At 39.4% G+C, this 20,759-nt stretch overlaps 1 protein-coding gene across 1 annotated transcript; it reads left to right on the top strand.

Annotated features, from left to right (window-relative positions):
- Positions 1 to 2,520: 2,520 nt before the first annotated feature.
- Positions 2,521 to 6,860, top strand: LOC122547213 (chromobox protein homolog 8-like). Its single transcript, XM_043685842.1, has 5 exons — positions 2,521 to 2,741; positions 2,877 to 2,920; positions 3,011 to 3,076; positions 3,198 to 3,264; positions 3,387 to 6,860. Exons 1-5 carry the CDS (start codon positions 2,673 to 2,675, stop codon positions 4,266 to 4,268), a joined length of 1,128 nt encoding a protein of 375 aa, XP_043541777.1. The 5' UTR covers positions 2,521 to 2,672; the 3' UTR covers positions 4,269 to 6,860.
- Positions 6,861 to 20,759: the final 13,899 nt, after the last annotated feature.

The following is a 20,759-nucleotide window of genomic DNA, read 5'->3' as shown; positions in this document are numbered from 1 at the left end:
TTGGATAACTGTAGTGGGCTATTCTGTCATGATATTAAGTCGTAAGGTTATTTCAAACAGGAATGCTCTGTGAGCCCATTTGAGAATGCACACGTAAACTTACTTTAAGGTTTTGATTTAGTATTGAGAAATGTTCGTTTGTAAGTTTTAAGGGTTCCGTTGTTTCCCAGTATAAAGCCTTTCCAACGCCTACTGTTATAACTTTAGTGTGACAACTGAGTCACCTAAAGTTTAAATCTGACACGTCTTTTCCTCAGGTAGCAGCTGCACTGTTAGTGTCTTCGGCACCAGAGGCCTCTGCGGTTTTAAAATCTTGTCTTCACTCACCCATAGCGCCATCTATTACCACGTCTGAAAGTTTATATGAGAAGAGCATTCATGTTACAGTAGGCAACTCACAAAGGTTCTTAAAATAAGGGCTAACCTTATTCAAGTTAACATCAGTATATCAAATCAATTTCCATTTACTTCGGCAACACGGAATTCCTGAACTAGTTTAAAACAACTGCCTAATATTGGGCATCCATTGCTTCGTTTCATCCAATCACAGACACCCTCGCGTGTTACGCTTTTTTGTGGAGCATAATTTGAAATATGAGTAAATGATTGGACCAGCGAAGTTAACATTTGACAGAATAGTTAATTCAAATGGTGATTACATGCATGAAAAGCACTACTTTTCGTCATTTATATAAATGATTTGGATGTGAGCATAACAGGTATAGTTAGTAAGTTTGCAGATGACACCAAAATTGGAGGTGTAGTGGACAGCGAAGAAGGTTACCTCAGATTACAACGGGATTTTGATCAGATGGGCCAAGGGCTGAGGAGTGGAGATGGAATTTAATTTAGATAACATGCGAGGTGCTGCATTTTGGAAAAGCAAATCTTAGCAGGACTTATACACTTATAATGGTAAAGTTCTAGGGAGTGTTGCTGAACAAAGAGACCTTGGAGTGCAGGTTCATAGCTCCTTGAAAGTAAAGTCTCAGGTAGATAGGATAGTGAAGTAGGCGTTTGGTATGCTTTCCTTTGTTGGTCAGAGTATTGAGTACAGGAGTTGGGAGGGCATGTTGCCACTGTACAGGACATTGGTTAGCCACTTTGAAATATTGCGTGCAGTTCTGGTCTCCTTCCTCTCGGAAGGCCAGAACTAGAGGACATAGGTTTTGGGTGAGAGGGGAAAGATATAAAAGAGACCTAAGGGGCAACTTTTTCACTTAAAGGGTGTTACGTGAATGGAAAGAGCTGCCAGAGGAAGTGGTGGAGGCTGGTACAATTGCAACATTTAAAAGGCATCTAGATGAGTATATGAATAGGAAGAGTTTGGAGGGATATGGGCCGGGCGCTGGCTGGTGGGACTAGATTTGGGTTGGGATATCTGGTCGGCATGGATGAGTTGGACCGAAGGGTCCGTTTCCGTGCTGTGCACTTCTATGACTCTATAACTCTAAATGAATGCAGTTTTTTTATAGTATAACTTTATTTTCCTTACAATTCACTCAGTGTCAGTATTCTATGCTGATCATTTGATAAATGTTGCACTATTATTACTGCAGGATTGTGTCCTATTTGAACTGTGGAGCTGCCAACTACTTCACTTGTAATTGTGTATGTATCAACCAGATATTAATGAAGTGCATGCATCACATTTTACAGAAATAGTTTCCTCTTTGCAAGACGCTTCCTTCCTCGGCTTTGCTGATGCTGCAACTTGTCAACGGTTTGGTAATTAATTAGACACATTGTCATTGTCAACGTTTTAACAGGACTGTACAATGGGAAGATTATTGATCGCTATTAGAGTAACATTGTAGTAGAATATTGTCCAGTGCAAGTTAGAAACATGAGAGCAGTATTATAATACAAGTATTATTAAGTGCGTCGCGTCAACACGTTTCACGATGTACTGACAAATCAATAGTGCTTTATCCCGGTAATATATAAAACACATAAATGGACTACACATAAACAATAATATGCCTCGTTAATTTAGATTATGTGGATTTATAATGCATATTTGCTGTAACAAAAATGGCGATTTGAAGCATAATATTCAATATTTTGCGTGGAATATATCAATAAGTGATGCACAAATTATTCGATCACAATAATATTGGGTTGACAAAGCTATGTTGTAAAAACATGTCGGATGTAATCAAATTGTTCTAGAGCTTTGGCACTAACATTGGCATTATCGACAACTTTAGTGAGCAAGGGCATTTCCATCTGCCAAAGCTGCATTGCCCGTTCAATGACAGCTCCCACAAAATGGATCCTGATGGACATTCAGCTCTTTCCCATCGCTCTCTCCCTCTCTCTCTCTCTCTCACACACACATACAGACACACACATCACTTCCTCATGAGCAAGTCCCTCCTCCCCACCCCCGGCCGCTGCTCCGCCAATCAGCTCCCGACGCAACTCCGCTCTCGTCAGCGCTGCGCCCGTGCAGCCCTGTCTCCGTCTCCCCAACCCCTCCCTCCAGACCCCCCCTTTCACCTAGCAACCGCGCTGTTGCTAGGAGAAGGGGAGGTTGCTACCAAGTCGCGGCGGAGACTGGTTCACGACGTCAGCGGGTGGGAGTATTATGGGTTGGCAGCGAGGCTCCAGCTGAGGGGAAGCTCCGAGCGCTTTCACTGCTGCGTTCCGGGAGCCAGCGAGTCAACACCATGGAGCTCTCGGCCGTGGGGGAGAGGGTTTTCGCGGCCGAATCTCTCCTCAAGCGACGCATCAGGAAAGTATGTGAGGCGCCGCTCCGCAGACTGACTCTGCCTCTCTGCCATTTCCGAGCCCGGCTGTTTTTTTTTTAAAGCGATGTTTTTTTTTATGACAGGTTTGTTGTGTTTTTCTCTCTCTTCCCCTGCCTCCTTTAGGGTCGAGTCGAATACCTGGTGAAATGGAAGGGCTGGTCTCCGAAGTGAGTATCAGCATTGCAGTGCTTACAACTCGCAGAAGCGCGCGTCGCGTTGAGATGGACGCTTATTTACCTTTTAAATTGCCTTTTAAGGTACAGTACGTGGGAGCCAGAAGAAAATATCCTGGACGCCCGTCTGATATCAGCCTTTGATGAGAGGTGAAGGCCTTTGAGCGACATTAAATAAAGATCTCTGTAAACTGGTTCTGCAATTATTTCAAAGATTCCTTTAAACGCCAATTAAAGCCATCATTATCCACGTTTTCCTGTTGTCTTGCAGGGAACGTGAAAGAGAAATGTACGGGCCAAAAAAACGTGGACCTAAACCCAAAACCTTTTTACTAAAGGTAAATGCTCTTTCGTCCTTCAGAAATGTGGACGATTTTTGTTTTGAGTTCAGCTGTGTGTTCTTAACCCAAAACCTGCAGAACCTTCAGAAATGAGTAGTTGTGCTGTTTTTCCTCTGCAGGCGAAAGCCAAGACTTATGCCTTCCGGAGTGATGTAGCAAGGGGACTGAGGATGTCTTATCCAGGCAGGTCTGCTCAAGAATCCGGCTTCTCCTCCACCAGGTCGAGAGAAGGACTCCGGAGAGACCCCGCGGGAGCTCTGCAGCACACCGGCCTTTCCAGGGGCGAGACTTCCAGAGAGAGGACTGCTCGGGTCGAGGAGATGCCCAGAACCCACCAGAAATCAGCCGCTCATAAACACCGGAAAAAAGGGGCGAAACCCGGTAAAATGGACTACAAGGACGGTCAAGCTGTCCGTGCAGGGGCCCTCAAAAGGAGCACGCCGGACGATGTTGAAGGAAGGACACCGACTTACCCCCATTTTAAACGCCGGAAATCCGAAGAGCTTGATTCGGGGAGTGATGACCTGGAGGAGAGGGTTGAAAGTGAGTTAATTCACTTGACTGAGAGGCCGGAAGCAAAGCTGGGCAGTGTTGTGCCCAGTCACGGCACTCCCAGAACGCAGCTGAATCGTACTTCACTGGGCTACGGGGATAGTAAATACGGTGCAGACTCTCACCCCCTTCGGACTAAACAGGGCATGGAATGCGCACCCTCTAAGAGTGAACCAGGGATTGACACATCTGCACTTAAAAGTAAACACGCACCGGAGGGCACGGTCTCCAGGAATAGTGTGTGTGTGGCCAGTGACAGGCCCGTTTCAAAATCCCCCTTGCTGGCCAAACACCAGGTCTCCCGATTTCTGTCGGAGCAGGAAGAGTCTTGGAGCCCATCATTGAACAATCTGGAGAAAGTAGTGGTTACGGACGTTACGTCAAACTTTCTGACTGTCACCATCAAAGAAAGCAGCACAGACGAAGGCTTCTTCAAAGACAAAGTTTAAAAGAAACGAAACTTGTTTGCCATACCTGGTGATGGGAGCGCGTTGATCGTGACTAACACCTGTCGGTCACAACAGCACTGAGGTGTTGCTGGAGAAATTGTGACTACTTATTTCTTCTCTGGGTTGTATATATTTTCCTGCGAGTAGGTAAAACTCGGCTACTCGTCATGTGCAAGAGACAAATGAAGTACCCGTTTCGTACGCCTGTGTTCTGGGCTGCATTTCACATGCAGTTGGGTAAAACAGTGTTAAACCACATCAAGCGGTTAAAGCCAAATAAAGCAACGCTTAGACGTTTGCTTTTGCCGGGTTGGTGAGATGACAGTCGCTCTCCCTCACCACCTGCCTGTCAACAGAGCCCCAATGTAAATGATGGTAGTGCGTTACTCTGCTTAATTTCATTTGTAGATATAAACATACTTCGAGGATGCTTTGATTCGATTTGGATTCTAGATAATAGCTAAAATGGTAGTATTTTAACAGTAAACAGCATTGACTGCAATGATTTAGGTTGACTTGTTTTGTTTTCAGACACCGGACTTTTGCCTCTTTTACTATTACAACATTTTTTAAAAAAAATCTCTAAATACAATGTATGTTTTGACAATGCCAATTGCACTTTTCATTATCTCTATAAAATATAAACAATAGTTGTTCCGGAGCAGGGCGCTGTACTTTTTTGCTTCCTGTTCTAAATGTTGGCTTGTAACTAAGTTATTCATCCGTGTGCAAACGGGGAGTCCTCCCATGACACAATGACTTGACGATTTGCCGTGTGAATAAAAATGCCTAGAAACTGAGGAAAGGCATTCCTAGATACTTTCACTCAACTCCTTGTCCCCTTAAACCCTGACTACTTCTGAAAGAAATTGCACCTGTACTGTCGTTTTCCCCAGTTTTGCATCAAAACTGAATGTCACTCTTTGGGAAAACTCTTGGATGTACACCACATGCGTCAACTGTACTGAACGTTTTTGACATTAGGGCCAAGTCAAATGCCTTATACTATATCTAGGGATGGCTCCAGACACTTCATTTTGAACTTGGGGAGAGGACTATTCAAACTTTGGTAAACAAGTATATTTGCATAGTAATTGCAAGTATAAGCTTTTAGGAAACTGCAGTACGTCTGACCCTTGACCTTTTTGACCTTGCAATTAAAAGCAGGGACAACCCCTCTTCAGATTAATGTTGTGATGTATTCATTATAAGCCAGTCACCAGTTTCTTCTAAGCAAGTAATTAAAAACAAGAAAAGGGAGATAGTATCCAAATGGTTTTGGGGCAAGAAAATGGTTGTCATAATAGTTCATGCTGCTAGTCTTATTGCTAAGTTGTGAATGATGATGTGTGGGGCTTGAGCTATATTGACACATCTGCACTGTTTATCTAGAAACCCCTTGCCCCCCCGCCCCCATGTTTTAACAATGTGTTGTTTTAAAAAGACAATTACATGAAAATGTATTATTGAATCCTTGTCTCCTTCATCACAAGTACATTGGGTTTTAACTGCTCATAGAAATTATTTCAATAGGAATTTGATTCTCCTAAGCTAGTTCCCATGTAACAGTGTGCTGCTCAGTGTGGGAGACTAAAAAGGCCCAGGAACTCTGAATGATAGCAGCATGTTTCCAGTTTGAAATTCATTGCAATATTCAGATGGAATTCTATCACTGGTTCTCATTGTACCAATGATCTATCCACGATCTGCAGACAGAGATCTAGAATTCTGGCCTGCTGAGTGGATCCAAAACAAACAGGGGAAAGACTAGAGTAATCCACTGTCATAATGTAACCTTCAGTCAAACTTCTCATTTTTCTTTTGTGTCTTTTGACCATAGAGTTAACTAGTTAACTTCATGATCAAGTTTCGTGATACCAGCATTTCTATAAAGTTGTTTGAGTCACTTTTATATTGGGATCATTTAAGAGAAAACGCATACATGGAGGATTTCGCACCTTTACACAATCCGATGTGTTATCATTTTTGGACCACATGGCTAACAATAATCTTTGACATAGGGTTATGCTGACAATGCTCGATAATTATGGATGACTGAAGTACATTCACAAGAGGAATTGACATTCTTGCCCTTCAGGTCATTTTGTAAAGATTCAGGAGCTTTACTTTGAAGTATTTAGACTTTGCATAAGCAACATAAAGGATTGGCATGAACAGCTCTCTACCGTATGTGGGTTGGTATTTACCTTTCAGAATGATTGCTGAGGGTGAGCCACAGTCGAAAGAGAATTATGTTGGATAAGATGCACATGTTTGTCAAAATGATTTACCAAAGGAAATGTGTTAATTCTAATTATAAGAATGAACTTGTAATTATGGTGAATGACATAAGTGGGGACAGTTATCATTCATTGGTGTTTATGAATGACGTGTTTTTCTAGCATTGGGGAATGAACAAAGGAAGACAATGTACAAATGTGACAGTTGTGTAAATCAAAATCCCTTGGTCACTTAAATACTGATGGGATTCAAAGGATATTGCATCTACTTTTGAAATGAGAGTATGTTAGATCTAGAGTTAATTGGATCTATTGCACGTTGAATGTTTTGGCTATTAAAACTTGAAGAGGCCGTGCCTGTAACTGAATGTAATGTATATTAGTGTGTGCAGGCCGTGTCAATGGGATGCTCAGTATTGTCAGATGATTTGCAGAACTCGTATTATATATAACGCATTTTCAAGGAACTGTTGCCATAAAGATTTTTGGGGAACTTATTTTGGTCGCCCTACTAAATGAAACAAAAACTAAATGCAATTTTCAGGTGGCATCTTAAAGTTTATTATAAGGAAAACTGTTGGTGCTTAGGAAAATGATTGACCATATCACAAAAATAAGTTGGTCAGAATTAAACATATCCCACCCCCACATTATGTATCTACAGAGTTTGTGAAATGTAAGTATATTCTGTAAAGATAGCTTTTTTTGTTTAGATTTGGAGGGAATATGATGATAAACTATTTTATGTATTCTGTATAATGGACAGTGTTTAATACATTGCACTTAACTATACTTATTGTTTCGATATTTGACTAAAATGTACTTTGCAAATAATGGTGATTAAATTGAAATAATGTTTTAAAATGTTTATAACACTTGGAGTCTGTCATGCTGTATGGAAACATGCATTTAAATAAAATGAAATATATTGTGAAATCTAGGTTATAAATAAATTCCATTGATCTATAGTTATACAGTTATAGACATATAGTTGTGTGTATATATTATACATATATCTATAACTTCATTAAATGCAATTCTTAGCAGGCTTTATTGGGGCAAATTACCTAGACCTTGCCTTGAAGCACTGAAGTATTTTCATTGAAGCAGCATATATTCTTGTGATAACAAAACCTTTTTTTTTAGCTGAAGCCCATAAGCTTTGTTACAATAGGACTCAGGAAAGAATTGTTTCTGGATTTCCTCATTGACCTCTAGTTTCACCGGTAAGCATTGACAAGCTGCAACTTTCACACCAGATACTTTCAAGTAATAAATACTTGCTTCAACTGAATGCCACTGTTAAATTTGCGTCAAATAGTTGGTGATCTTTTGCTAATTAATCTACGCCTTATTACTCCAAACAAAGACATAGAGTGTGTTCTCTTGTTAATTTGCCTTGCAGTCGGCAATAAAGACGCATTTTTGCATTATAGCGAACGAAAATAGCCGGCATTTTCTCCAACGGAAAGAAAAAAATCTGATGTCAGAGAAGGTGCATAGAAACATTCTTTCCAAATACAACTGGTAGCACCCAACAATCAAATTTTCTTTCAACGATTGAAAAAGCCACTAGCAGTATGACAGTGCATGCAATCTTTTCCCCTTGTTCCAAGGATTGTAATTTACTAAATCATAAAGCTCAGTGGGAGAGCAGGTGCAAAAATAATGGGCCAAAGCGCCTCCTTCTGTGCTGTAACACATCTGTGACTCTGTGATTAATGCTACAGATCCGAAAATTGTCTCCAGCCAGACATGTTCCAAAAGGTGATTCGAAGATCCCCCTGAAAGTTGGATGGTCTTATTTCTGTGGGATTTATGTTTGGCTGAATTTCTGGAGTCGGGAAATATACAAAAGGTTCCCTGAAAAAGAAATTCTCATAGATTTGATTCACATACTTAGCAAAAAGGCCACTCAAATACCTATATTAGGATACAAACCATTGATGTGCCTTCAAGCCATTTTAAAGGTCTCTTTGAAATTAAAATACACCGTGCATCAGTTTCTTCTCAGATTTGTTGTTCTAGCCTTATGAATGTATGTGTTATTACGGAAATCTGTGCAGTGAAAGCCTTCTCGCATGCACACAGAAATGGTGTTGGTTCATGTGTTGCTCCAAAAGGAAGCTACTGGGGAGCTTGCTCCAAAATAAGGCAAAAACGAGTGGGCCATATCAAAGATGACAAAGCGCGAAGCACATGGGGCAGCGAACTGGGAGAAGGTGAAAATAAAGATGTGCAAAATGAAAATTGTCTGTTGTTGTAATTCAATTAATTGTAGATGTCACTTTGTCACTTATGTTGGTAGATTGTGATGAACAATTTCCTACATCTTAGAATATAAATGCGGTCGAAAGGTTGCAACTCTTTTAACACTTGTAAATTGTAGGCATTCGGGTAATATTTCTGGTGTTGGTCATTTCCCTGAAAAGGTGGCATATTCTCGAATGTTGTCGAGCTAAACTACTTGACAAAAAGATGTATTTACATGCCATGCGTCATTGAAACACACTCCAATGTGAGAGCGGGCTTTGTGAATGGCAAACAACATTTGTTATTTTTAAACAAATTGAAATGTATACATCTGTGGTACGCTCCGTGCTTTTCAAGATAAAGGACATCGCCGCCAGCAAAATCAAAACAAAAATATTTCCGGATCTCGGTGTCCAGAGGCGGTGCTATTCACTGGCCTGTTCAAACTCCTCTCAATGATAGGCTGTACTCCAGAGAAAGGAGCCAAACCGAACATGGGTCTTGTCAACAGAGCCGCCGAGAACGTGAATGCTTGTTTTACGTTCTAATTCAGTTACGTGCTGTGGATCATTGTGCCACGGCCGAGTTCAGACCATTTTAATTGATTTAGTGTGCGAACCTTCTGGCTGGGACAGCACAAAAGTCCGATTAATGATACTTGCGACTCCTCCGTTGGGTGGGGTTCCAGAACAGATCTTAGAGGAGAAAGGACAATGGTACCGGAGCAGCAGATTCAAACCTCTGGACTTGCCTTCAAATGAGACTGATGAATGGAACAACGAATCTTGGGGGGAAAAAAAGTGCCAGTTTCATCAATCCAGATTTCAGGCGGCTATGTTTGTTTTAGAGCCGGGTTGTCAGCAATAGTAATACTGAGGAGGATTGAACTAGAATATTACGTTTAAATTTTCATTTCAGCCTGAATAATGATTAATTCTAAGGACCAAGCATCAGATTCCTGAATTAGCCACGCTAAATTGGTTAATTTGGTATCTTCAGTTTGAAATGGAAGCTGTTCAATACTCTTCTACTCGAACTCATCCCTGTCGTGTACAATCTGGACCCTGAACCTTGAAATAACAATGGTTTCTGGGCATCAACTCGTTCTCAATGAAACTTGGAAGGAGATCAATAAAACCTGTAGAGAATCCAAAAATGAATATTTACCCCACATTGCTATTTTTTACACTTTCTAATGAAGATGGTTGTTTACAGCAGGTGAACGGAACAGACTTTTAAAAAATATCAACACCTGAGAGTTCTTCCAAAATGTTATCCATTAAAAACAAAATGATATCAATCACCACAATTGCTTTTGGTTCATTCACATATTTCAACACTTTCATGACTCCTTTACCCAAATGACGCTATGGAATCAGTCAGATTTTGCGTTCGAAGTGGGGGCGTGGGGTGAGGGGGAGGAAGAGAGCTGTCGGGTAGTCGTCCTCATCATTATTCACTTGGATATCAGACACGAACATGCATACACCGCACATGAGCAGTTAAATGTGGCAAACCAGATGTTCTTGCCTCTAATGCCCTACTTCTCCTCACTCTGTATCAAGTAGTATTTTGCCTTCTGCATAATAGTTACATTCATTGAATGGATGTAGGAAAAATAAACTTGACATAAACAGTTAGGTTAGGGCTTGTCAATTCCAGTGCAATTACACTTTTAAAGACGTGATAAGGTATGATTATTGCACAATCTCTCTGATATTGAACATCAACTTTACAAGTGTAGAGTCCCATTCCAGCCGACTGTGAACTTGGTGGAACAAACATCCCATTACACTATTTTTAAGAAGAGTAGGGAAATTCTTTCTGACGTGCCAACCAATATTCATCATTCAATGGATATGGCAAAAAAAAGGTCATAGTCATATAGGTGGTGTGGAAATTTTACATAGAGTAGTAGGTTTTACCTCACACTGAGGGTTCTTGTGATAATGTCGCTACCTCTAAGTTAGGACACTCGAGGTCAAGTCCCACCTGCTCCAGAGGAGTGGCATAAATCCCTGAACAGGTTAATTAAAAACACCAGTGGTTGATAGTGAAAACTTGTGCTAAAATTAGCTGCCAAATTTCCTCCATTACGACAGTAACTACATATCAAGCAACGACTTTAACGGATATAATCAAACAAAGAGCTGTAGCTGCTGGAGATCTGAAACAAAAACAGAAATTGCTGGTGAAACTCAACAGGTCTGGCAGCATCCGTGGGAGGCAAAGTCTGGTGACTCTTTCTCAGAATCCATACTTCATTCATAAAGTAGCCACACTTTAATGAATAGTGCATTTTGGAGCATCTTGCAGTTGCATAAGGCCCTATATAAATGCAAATCTTACTTTAATGTATGTTTAACGCCTTTGTTATTGAACAACGTAAGAGCATTTTATTTGTAATACCATTTTGCAAAACGCCTGTTTGTACAGCAAATGTTCACGGAAATGCGTTACTTCAATTGTATGCAAATTAAATACAGTTCCTGTGTTATTGCGATGAATGGAAAAAATGTTTCAAAGTCAGAACATTGTATACGTTCTGAAAGACTCAGGCGTTAAATAGTATAAAAGGCCTCTGTTTATTGCACAAGTGAAACTAAAGTTTCTGACTGTGCGTCACTAGGTCATTTAAAAAATTCAAGGCCTTTGCACTTCAGTATTGCAAGTATATAAATAAACAACCAATTAAACTGCCGTTTTAGATCAATACAATAGAAAGATCCGAATATTCTAACAAATTGTGATTTTCAATGAATGCTTATTTCGCCAGGGATACAAAGTGAACCTTTATTCGAGTGACACATATCAGTGAAACTAAAATTAATCTTAGAGGCATCATTTTGTAGCAAAGTCCAATTTGCTGGAAGATGCAACGCCTATGTGTTAATATGAAGTTTACAACTTCTTAAGGCAAAGGCAGAGTGTAATTGTTTGCACAGTAAATTCCGGGAATGGTCTTTGAACTCTTCTGCCGATAGCGATTTATTTCACAGAACACACAGCAAAAAATCTAAAATAGCAATCTGCATTGAAGTGTCACTAGAACACCATGTAGCACTGATAATGGGATTTTACATATCAAGGAAAGAAGCCTCTGGCCTACACACACAAATGGGAAAATAATGAGTCACAGAGTTGGGCAAAGCACTTTGTCTGCCCTCGAGTCCCAGGTTGGCTCTGGACGTTAGTAACCGATCTCAGTGGTCTGAACCTCGCAATTGCGGGCGGGTTTGTGGGACTAAGCCTTTTAACAAAATGCATGAAGCATTTCACTCGCTGAAACAGATACAGTACTTGTTTTTTTTCCCTCATGGCTACACGTTTGCACTATTGTTTGCACCAACTCGCATTGCTATCATTGTCTCAGCAAAGACAGGTGAGACAATTCTAGGAAAGAGGAAGAAAAGCGAATTTCAAAAAGAAAAGGCGAGATTTTGAACGCCCTGGATCTTATAGCCATTTTGTTCTACATAGCATAATCCAGGCATACATCAGAAGATGAACATTTACGGATGTTGTTCAATTTTAACGAACAGGATACACGACCCGATGCAGACTCAATTTCCCAGGAAATGTGTTTATTTTCCCTGATGCGTGTTTGTCAATAGCTCCAACAACGTTGTAGAGTGGGAGACAGACGCTTCCACACAACTCGTACTCTGAACATGCTTCGCATTGCAGTCAAATATTGAGCAGTTCTCGAGTCATCCCGAATTTGTAGTCAGGACTGGAGTGGATATTTATGAACTATCACAGCATCAGGGGGTAGGAAAGGGGAGAGGCCTTAAGTACATCCCGACTTTTTTTTGTTTTGGTGCAGTCACTCGTTCACTTCTGGCTTGCATTGTGCCGAGATCTGATTATACAGTCAGCTGGGAATGCGGGAATTAGTTTAACCTCTCAGAATTCAATCGCCTTTCAGTTCCAATGGTTGCTTCAATAGCTGTTGAAAACTGAATGCCGTCTTTTATTGTCTCCGTCTCATATATGGAATCCCAGTTCTACCGACCAGACCGCAGCTACCTGCACATGCAACGCCAACTCAGCATCATTCTAAAGAGAGGTTCGGTCAGGTTGCCTTGAAATAAACCCCGCCTGTCTTTTTTAGTGGGGCGGGGGCGGGAGCAGAATTCCGCCTGAATTATAATTCTTCATGCATTCCAGGGTTGCAGGTTTCTGCTTGAATGGAATCCTACAAAACACAAATTACTGGGTGATTTTTATTCGGGTGGTGGCAAGAACGAATGAATAAAGCTAAAGCCTATGTGAACGTGCGCCCAAGTAACATACTGAGTGTAAAAGTGTCGAACATAAATCCCATTAAATCACAGTCATAGTAGTACTTTTTTTTTCTTACAGTTCAAATTAGTGGAAACAATTCTGAGTATACGCATTTGCACCACCTGCTTATATGGAACCACTTGAAACAAACTCTTTCTTGGGAAATTGACAATGTCGGCAAGACCAGGATTTATTTGCTCAATCGTAGTTGCTTTGAGAAGATGATAGCGGGTCTTCTTCTTGAACTACTGGGGTGTTGAAAATAGTTACACAATGCTTTTTGCATTTTGCAATAATTCAGAAAACTGCAGAGTCAAACAGGTAGGTGTGGAACTAGACTTTATAAGAATTCATGATGACTTCTTATTAATAACTGCATTGTATTCACAGATTTTTTAAAAAAAGAAAATGAATCCTCACACTGCCATTTAGGAACTTACCTCCTTTACATTATTTATACAAGGCCTCTGGTACCATTCTAGCAGCATAACTGAGCCTACCAAATAACCATCAGCCAATTCAATTTAAGCATGCACAAGATTTGACGGAGAATCAACCATTAGCTACTTTTAAAATCCCAATTCCAAATAGAACCAAACATTTTAGTTTTGTCAATTTGCTTTATTATTTATAACATTTGAGTTAATAACTCAGACATAGACCTTAATACTTGGATATGCTTAATTTAAAATCTATTGAGGTAGCATTCTAATCATAAAATATGGTTTTATGTATTTTACCATGTTTCTATATATGGAGCAATATGTTACAACTGCAGAAGTGTCTGAGTTTGAACATTACAATGTCAAAATGCATTAGTAGTACATAATGAGTCAGTTATTTGGTCAAGCATCCACTCAGATGTAAATCACAGGTTGGGAGAAGATGATCAAGTTTTACAATGCCAACAAGGATTTGAAAATAATGTTTAGGAAACTAGATTAAAAATGTATCAGAGGTTTGATGGAATAAAAAAGGATTGCAAATTAATCAGTGGAAACCAAAATGAGGAAAAAGAAAAGACAACATCAGAGTGCCAAACATGAAATTGTTTAAAGATATAAAAGACCCCTTCTGGCATTCACTTCAGTTTAGACCTAAATTTTAGGTTAGGTTATGGCCAATGAAAAAACATCTCACCTTCTGATCAGTCATTTTACAGTCTTTGGAGTCAACATTGCATTAACAACTTCAGACCATAGTCTGTGCACCATTTACTTTCCTGTTCTTTTGCAGAGGTTGGTTTTACTTTCACTATTCACTTGCTTTTGTAATGCAGCTGTTCACCATTTGCCATTCAAATCTGCTCAGGACAACTCTCTTGTTTCTTTAATTATCCATTTACCATTCCGCACTAACTGACACTGTATTAACAATACTTTTGTGATTTAATCTCTTCTGGCTTTCACCTGATTATAGACCTTCCTCTTTGCTCTTATTCCAGCCTCCCTTCTTTCACTTGCCTTAAACCTATTAGATTTCTAAATTTTTAAATTTCTGATGAAAAGTTATTGACTTGAAATGTTGGGCTAGATTCAATGGAGGTAATTGGACCTTGGCAAGATTCCTCTATTACTTCTTTTTGCCAAAGGCCCGCTAAATTATATCACTCTGATGCTTAACTGGGCAATGCTGGACCTTTTCCAGGATCAAGGACCCGGGTGGTGTAAACCCCACTAGTTAAGTGGTGGTGACAATTTGAAGCTGGCAGCTCTAATGAATGACAACTGAGTGATGACATGATGAAGGAGGGTGCCACCAGCAAAGGTAGGAAGTGACGCTTGGTGGATCCTCATTCCCAATGCCAATACCTTGATCAGCACTGAATATTTTTGAATAAAAAATCCTTGGGAATCTGCAAGCAACCTCATAGGTTTGTTTGTCATGCTCCCCTTATGCTCCCCTTATGCTGCACAAGATCACATCAGGAGTGCTCTGTACAGTTTTTATTCTATTACTTGAGAAAAGATGCAAATTGTATTGAAGGCAATTCAGAGAAAGTTCACAGGAGTAATTCCAGAAATGAAAGTTTTTTCTTATGAGGAGAGATTGAACAGATTAAGTCTGTGCTTACTTGAGTTTAGAAGGACGAGGAGAAATCTAACTGAAGTACATTGATGCTAAAGGGGACTGTCAAAGTAGATGCGGTAGATGTTTTGTGGGGCAATCTGGAATGAGAGATCATCATTTTAGGATAAGGGATGGATGGCTTAAAACAGAGATGAAGATAATTTATTTCTCTCAAAGGGCCTTGGAATTGTGGAAGTCTCTATCCCAGAATATGATAGATACCAGGATACTGAATAAAGTTAATGTGGAGATAGACACATTTTTGCCTAGTGCTAGGTTACAGGGTTATGGAGATTGGGCAGGAGAGTGGAGTTGGGGCTGACATATGTTCAGCCATGATCATAAATAATGGTGGAGCAGGCTTGAGGATTGAATTCTCCACTCCTGCTTCTAGTTCCTACGTTCTTAAGCTGAGACCCTCATTGCCATTGGGTTATTACATTAATTACCCATTTATGGGTGTTATTTGACAGTACAGCCTTCCCACCATGGGCGTAATAAGGACGGAGGTGACAAGATTGTGGGATCCCCACATTTCACTCACTCACCTGATCATTTGCTCACCCTCCGGCCCTCCCCCACCACGGCACCAAATCCACCGGGGTGGGGGGTGGTGTGGGCATTAATTATCATCCTTTGACTCTGTTTCACTCTCTCACTCTCTGCAGATGCTGCCTGGACTGCTGCACTCTGGCCATATTTTCTATTTTATCTCACATTTTCAACATTGGCAGTGTTTAGACTTTGTTTTGCTTTGGTGTTGTATTTCAGATACCAGTGTTATTCTTAATTTTCTGAGTAATTAAAGAGGGCACACCTCCAAACCAGTTTTCCATTATTAATATTTGTGTGAAACAGGTTTATATAATTCCTGGTGTGCTTAAATTTGAATAATTTGAATTATATTTGAATAAGTTAATTCAGTCTGATGATTTTGTAACTTTTAATCTTGTTCTATATTCCAACAGATGGCCATTAAATTACAAAGGTGCAATGTTAAAAGTAATGTTTTAGAAGATGCTGGAAAGGTGTTTTAGGTGCATTATACATCAATATCTGTAATACATGACATTTTTCAATGAGTCTGACAGTTGGGATGAGTAAAATGACATTAATCTTGGAAACATTTTGCAAATTCTATCATGCATCAATCTCACTTTTAAACCTTGATACTTTCAGACTGTTTTCTGAATAACAAATGAAATGTGTACCCTAAGTACAACATATAATACTTGTTCCATTTGTGGACTTTGTTAGGCAAATGTTTTAGGTCACTGGTGGTTATAAAAATGAGTAAGAAGTTATGCAAACAATGTGTTAACTGTATCATGATTGTTTAATCTTAATGCTGTTAATGAAATTCTTTGTACAAAATTGCTTGCTGTAAAATCACTGTTCATTATCTATTCAATTTGGGGGATCATTAAAATTCATGAAGAATGGGGGCAATTAAAAAAGTCTGAACCAATTCTCCATAGAATAAAGAACATCTTGGGGATAGAGGTATCTTTTGTGGAATTAGAAAAGGGTGAATTAGGGATCATGGTTTCAAGACAAGTAAGCCATTAATTCAACACAATTTACAACTTATTGTAGCTAATTAATAGGAAATGCTATGACCCAGACTAGTAATTTGATTGTTATACCTAGGAAGCATTTGATGGAATTCTGTTCATCATCTTGAACAGAAAGTTGAAGATGATGAAGCTGAAGAGATACACTAACAGTTTATGTGACTTTGAATATTGATCTCATTAATGAGTAAGTTAGAGGTAATTAATGATCTCATCACATTTTTTCTTCATAACATAGGCCTGTATAAGTTTATTCGTGACCATATTTTGATGTGCAGTGCTTACATATCTGAAAGAACATGTGGATTAAGTGTAGAACTGATTGCTGCATGGACTGTTAGAGCTGCACTTCACAGCCAATTAGCATTTGTTTCGGAGTGTTTTGAAATCTTTAGAGAATATGAAAGGTGCTATGCATGTACAAGTCTATCTATCCTTTGTAAACCTTAAAATGTTTATACATTCTGAGATTGTGGAGAAAAATTCAAAGAATCAGTATTAAATTTACTTTGGTTCTGTTTGTTATAATTATACAATGTTTTTAACTTTAATTATTTAATTATTCATGGCTTAGGTTTTATTCATATTTCCTGCCTATCTTGATCCCAATGTGTCAATCAGGAAAATAAGTTGAGATTTTGGACATCTGCACAAACACCATTAAACTAGTTCAATACCAGCTGAGAGGCAGTACTAATAATTTGGATGGAGCAATTTTTCTTGTGGCTAAATTATGAAACCAGAGGTCCATACAATATTGGACCCTATTGTCCATTACCATCAAACTAATGTGATGTAGACAACAATGGACAATTTCCCATCAACAAAAAAAAAGGCCTATGATGTTGCAAACAATAGTAGTAAACCTGACTTGAGCCATTTCAATGCCAGTAGTCATCTTTGGACAAATAATTAAGGAGGATTAAAAAGGGGGATAATTAGAAAGTGGGACAATAAAGAAGGGGAATTTATTAGGACCCACCATCTGGTTCAGATATCAAGACTGCTGCTGATTGTTCTGGTCTCCACTAATAACCTAGATTCGACACTTCCGACTCACATGTTTAGAGTTTTTACACCATTTAACCTAAAATGGATTTGTGGCCAGATTAGTGGACAACTATCTTTTTTCGTGTAATTGATCTCTGTTACAAGTTGTTTTTTCCTAACCTCACTAAGATGCACAGATCAGTTTAGTTTAGCAGCCTTGCACATAATTGATAACATTTGTGAAAGAAGTTACAAAATTATTTCTGTTTCAAGCCAGGCTTTACACTTCTATCATCTCAGTGCTTGAACCAATCAGCTCAGCTGACAATTCATTTTTGACAATGCATTGTCTGTGGCTAAATATTGAATAATGCCTCTCAAAGAGACAAGAATGGCCCCAGTGATAGGCATTCTGGAGGAGCGAGAGATCTGTGTTGATCAGGACAGGAGGGAATAGAATCTAAGACCCCTTAAAAATGTACTACTATCACCTACACTTGTCCCACGTTCCCACATTAGAGATGATGGGCGCAATGTGTGAGAAAAGCATTCAAATCATTGCTGAAACGAAAGAACATAGAAAGCAGTGATGCATATCCAGTGAGGAGAACATTGAGATAGATGGTACAGCTGTAAAAGTATTAGATGGTAGGGTGGGAGGTTAGGGCCATGAGGGGAAAACCTGAACGTGAAAGTGATCAGTAGGAAAAAATAAATAGCTGTTAAGACTAAGGGACATTTAGAACATGTAGAAAGGAAAACATTAAGAACAACTTGCATTTATTTCGCACTTTGAACGGAGAATAACATCTCAAGATGGGGCACAGCATAGCTGTCAAGACAGTAAGTTGATAAAGATTTTATGAGGTTGATATGTTAAAAACAAATTAAAGAGAACACTTGTTGAGAATTGGCTAAAGTAGCACAAGCAAATGAAGGAGAATGTATAAATGGTTAGTACAACTGAAGAAAGGGGAAGGCAGGATGGCATAAACCTCAGGTAACAGCATAAATAGTGCTTTGAAAAATAACTTGGTGACAGAATTGCAGAATAAGCAGCAAGTTTGCTAACATAGTATAAGCTGGGAAATGGGTTGATTCAATGTGTAAACTGATATCTGCTTTTAGGTGGCTTGTCCTGCAATGAGTCTCACTGTACTGATGTTGCACCTCAATCACTGCATTAACTATTACTCAGTATTAAATGGAGCAAAAACAAAACATGACATGTAGAGAGTAGGATGTGTGCATAGACACAAAAAAAAGTCACAATATCATCGAATTCCAAATTGAATTTGAAACTGACATATGGCAGCCCTGAATAAATCCTTAAACTTAAATAAAGCTAATTATTTAAGCATGAGGAGAGAACTTGCTAAGGTTGATTTCATAAATAGACTAAAAGATATGGTGATAGGTTTACAGTGGAAAACATTTAAAGCAACAATTGAAAATGTCCAACAAAAATACATCACATTTTTAACAAAAAACGAAACAAACTCATTCTATCTGTGGCTTCCTCGGCAGGTAAAGGAGGTTATTAGATGAAAAAAAATGCCTGCAATGTTGCAATCATCAGTAAGCCTGATGATTGGAAACATTTACAAACCAACAAAAGGTGACAAAGAAGTTGATGAACATGGAAAAATATAATGGGAGTAATCTACCCAGGAATATAAAAACCTTGCAAGAATTTAAAAAAAAGAATAGCTAAAATCATCAATGCTCTCTTGGAAGGAGTAGTCATCGAGTCATATAGATGTACAGCATGGAAACAGACCCTTTGGTCCAAACCATCCAAGCCGACCAGATATCCCAACCCAATCTAGTCCCACCTGCCAGCACCCAACCTATATCCCTCTAAACCCTTCCTATTCATATACCCATCCAAATGCCTCTTAAATGTTGCAATTGTTCCAGCCTCCATCACTTCCCCGGCAGCTCATTCCATACACGTACCACCCTCTGTGAAAACATTGCCCCGTAGGTCTCTTTTATATCTTTCCCCTCTCACCCTAAACCTATGTCCTCTAGTTCTGGACTCCCTGACCCCAGGGGAAAGACTTTGCTTATTTACCATATCCATGCCCCTCATAATTTTGTAAACTCAGCCTCCGACGCTCCAGGGAAAACAGCCCCAACCCGTTCAGCCTCTCCCTATAGTTCAAATCCTCCAACCCTGGCGACATCCTTGTAAATCTTTTCTGAACCCTTTCAAGTTTCACAACATCTTTCCAACTGGGGGCAGATGTTTGCAGGTAAAGGGACGGCTGGAAAATGGGAAGCCTTCAGAAATGAGATAACGATAATCCAGAGAAAGATTTCCTACTGATCACTTTCACGTTCAGGGTTTCCCCTCATGGCCCTAACCTCCCACCCTACCATCTAATACTTTTACAGCTGTACCATCTATCTCAATGTTCTCCTCACTGGATATGCATCATTGCTTTCTATGTTCTTTCATTTCAGCAATGATTTGAATGCTTTTCTCACACATTGCGTCCATCATCTCTAATGTGGGAACGTGGGACAAGTGTAGTTGGTAGTAGTACATTTTTAAGAGGTCTTAGATTCTATTCCCTCCAGTCCTGATCAACACAGATCTCTCACTCCTCTAGGTGAAAGGAAAGGCTGGTAGATATAGTGAATGCTGGATGACTAAAGAAATTGAGGGTTTGGTTAAGAAAAAGAAGAAAGCAAATGTAAGGTATAGACAGGATAGATCAAGTGAATCCTTAGAAGAGTATAAAGGAAGTAGGAGTATACTTAAGAGAGAAATCAGGAGGGCAAAAAGGGGACATGAGATAGCATTGACAAATAGAATGAAGGAGATTCCAAAGAGTTTTTACAAATACATTAAGGACAGAAGGGTAACTAGGGAGAGAATAGGGCCCCTCAAAGACCAGCAAGGTGACTTTTGTATGGTTGGAGAAATTATCATGAGGAATGTGGAATTGGCAGAGACATTGAACAACTATATTAATATTACTTTCAAAGGAGAAAATACAAATTACTTATCAGAAATAAAGTGTAATCAAGGGGCTAATAAGATCGAGGAACCCAAAGTAATTATATTA

The sequence above is a fragment of the Chiloscyllium plagiosum genome, unplaced genomic scaffold, assembly GCF_004010195.1.
Source record: "Chiloscyllium plagiosum isolate BGI_BamShark_2017 unplaced genomic scaffold, ASM401019v2 scaf_1982, whole genome shotgun sequence".
In the NCBI taxonomy this organism is placed as follows: Eukaryota; Metazoa; Chordata; class Chondrichthyes; order Orectolobiformes; family Hemiscylliidae; genus Chiloscyllium; species Chiloscyllium plagiosum.
This window is presented reverse-complemented; position numbering and strand designations above follow the sequence as displayed.

Excerpts from the sequence above, each read along its gene's own strand:
- LOC122547213 (XM_043685842.1), top strand. The coding sequence starts at position 2,673 with ATGGAGCTCTCGGCCGTGGGGGAGAGGGTTTTCGCGGCCGAATCTCTC. Across the intron at positions 2,921-3,010 it reads TGGAAGGGCTGGTCTCCGAA|GTACAGTACGTGGGAGCCAG; the intron begins GTGAGTATCAGC and ends TTGCCTTTTAAG. Across the intron at positions 3,265-3,386 it reads CCAAAACCTTTTTACTAAAG|GCGAAAGCCAAGACTTATGC; the intron begins GTAAATGCTCTT and ends TTTCCTCTGCAG.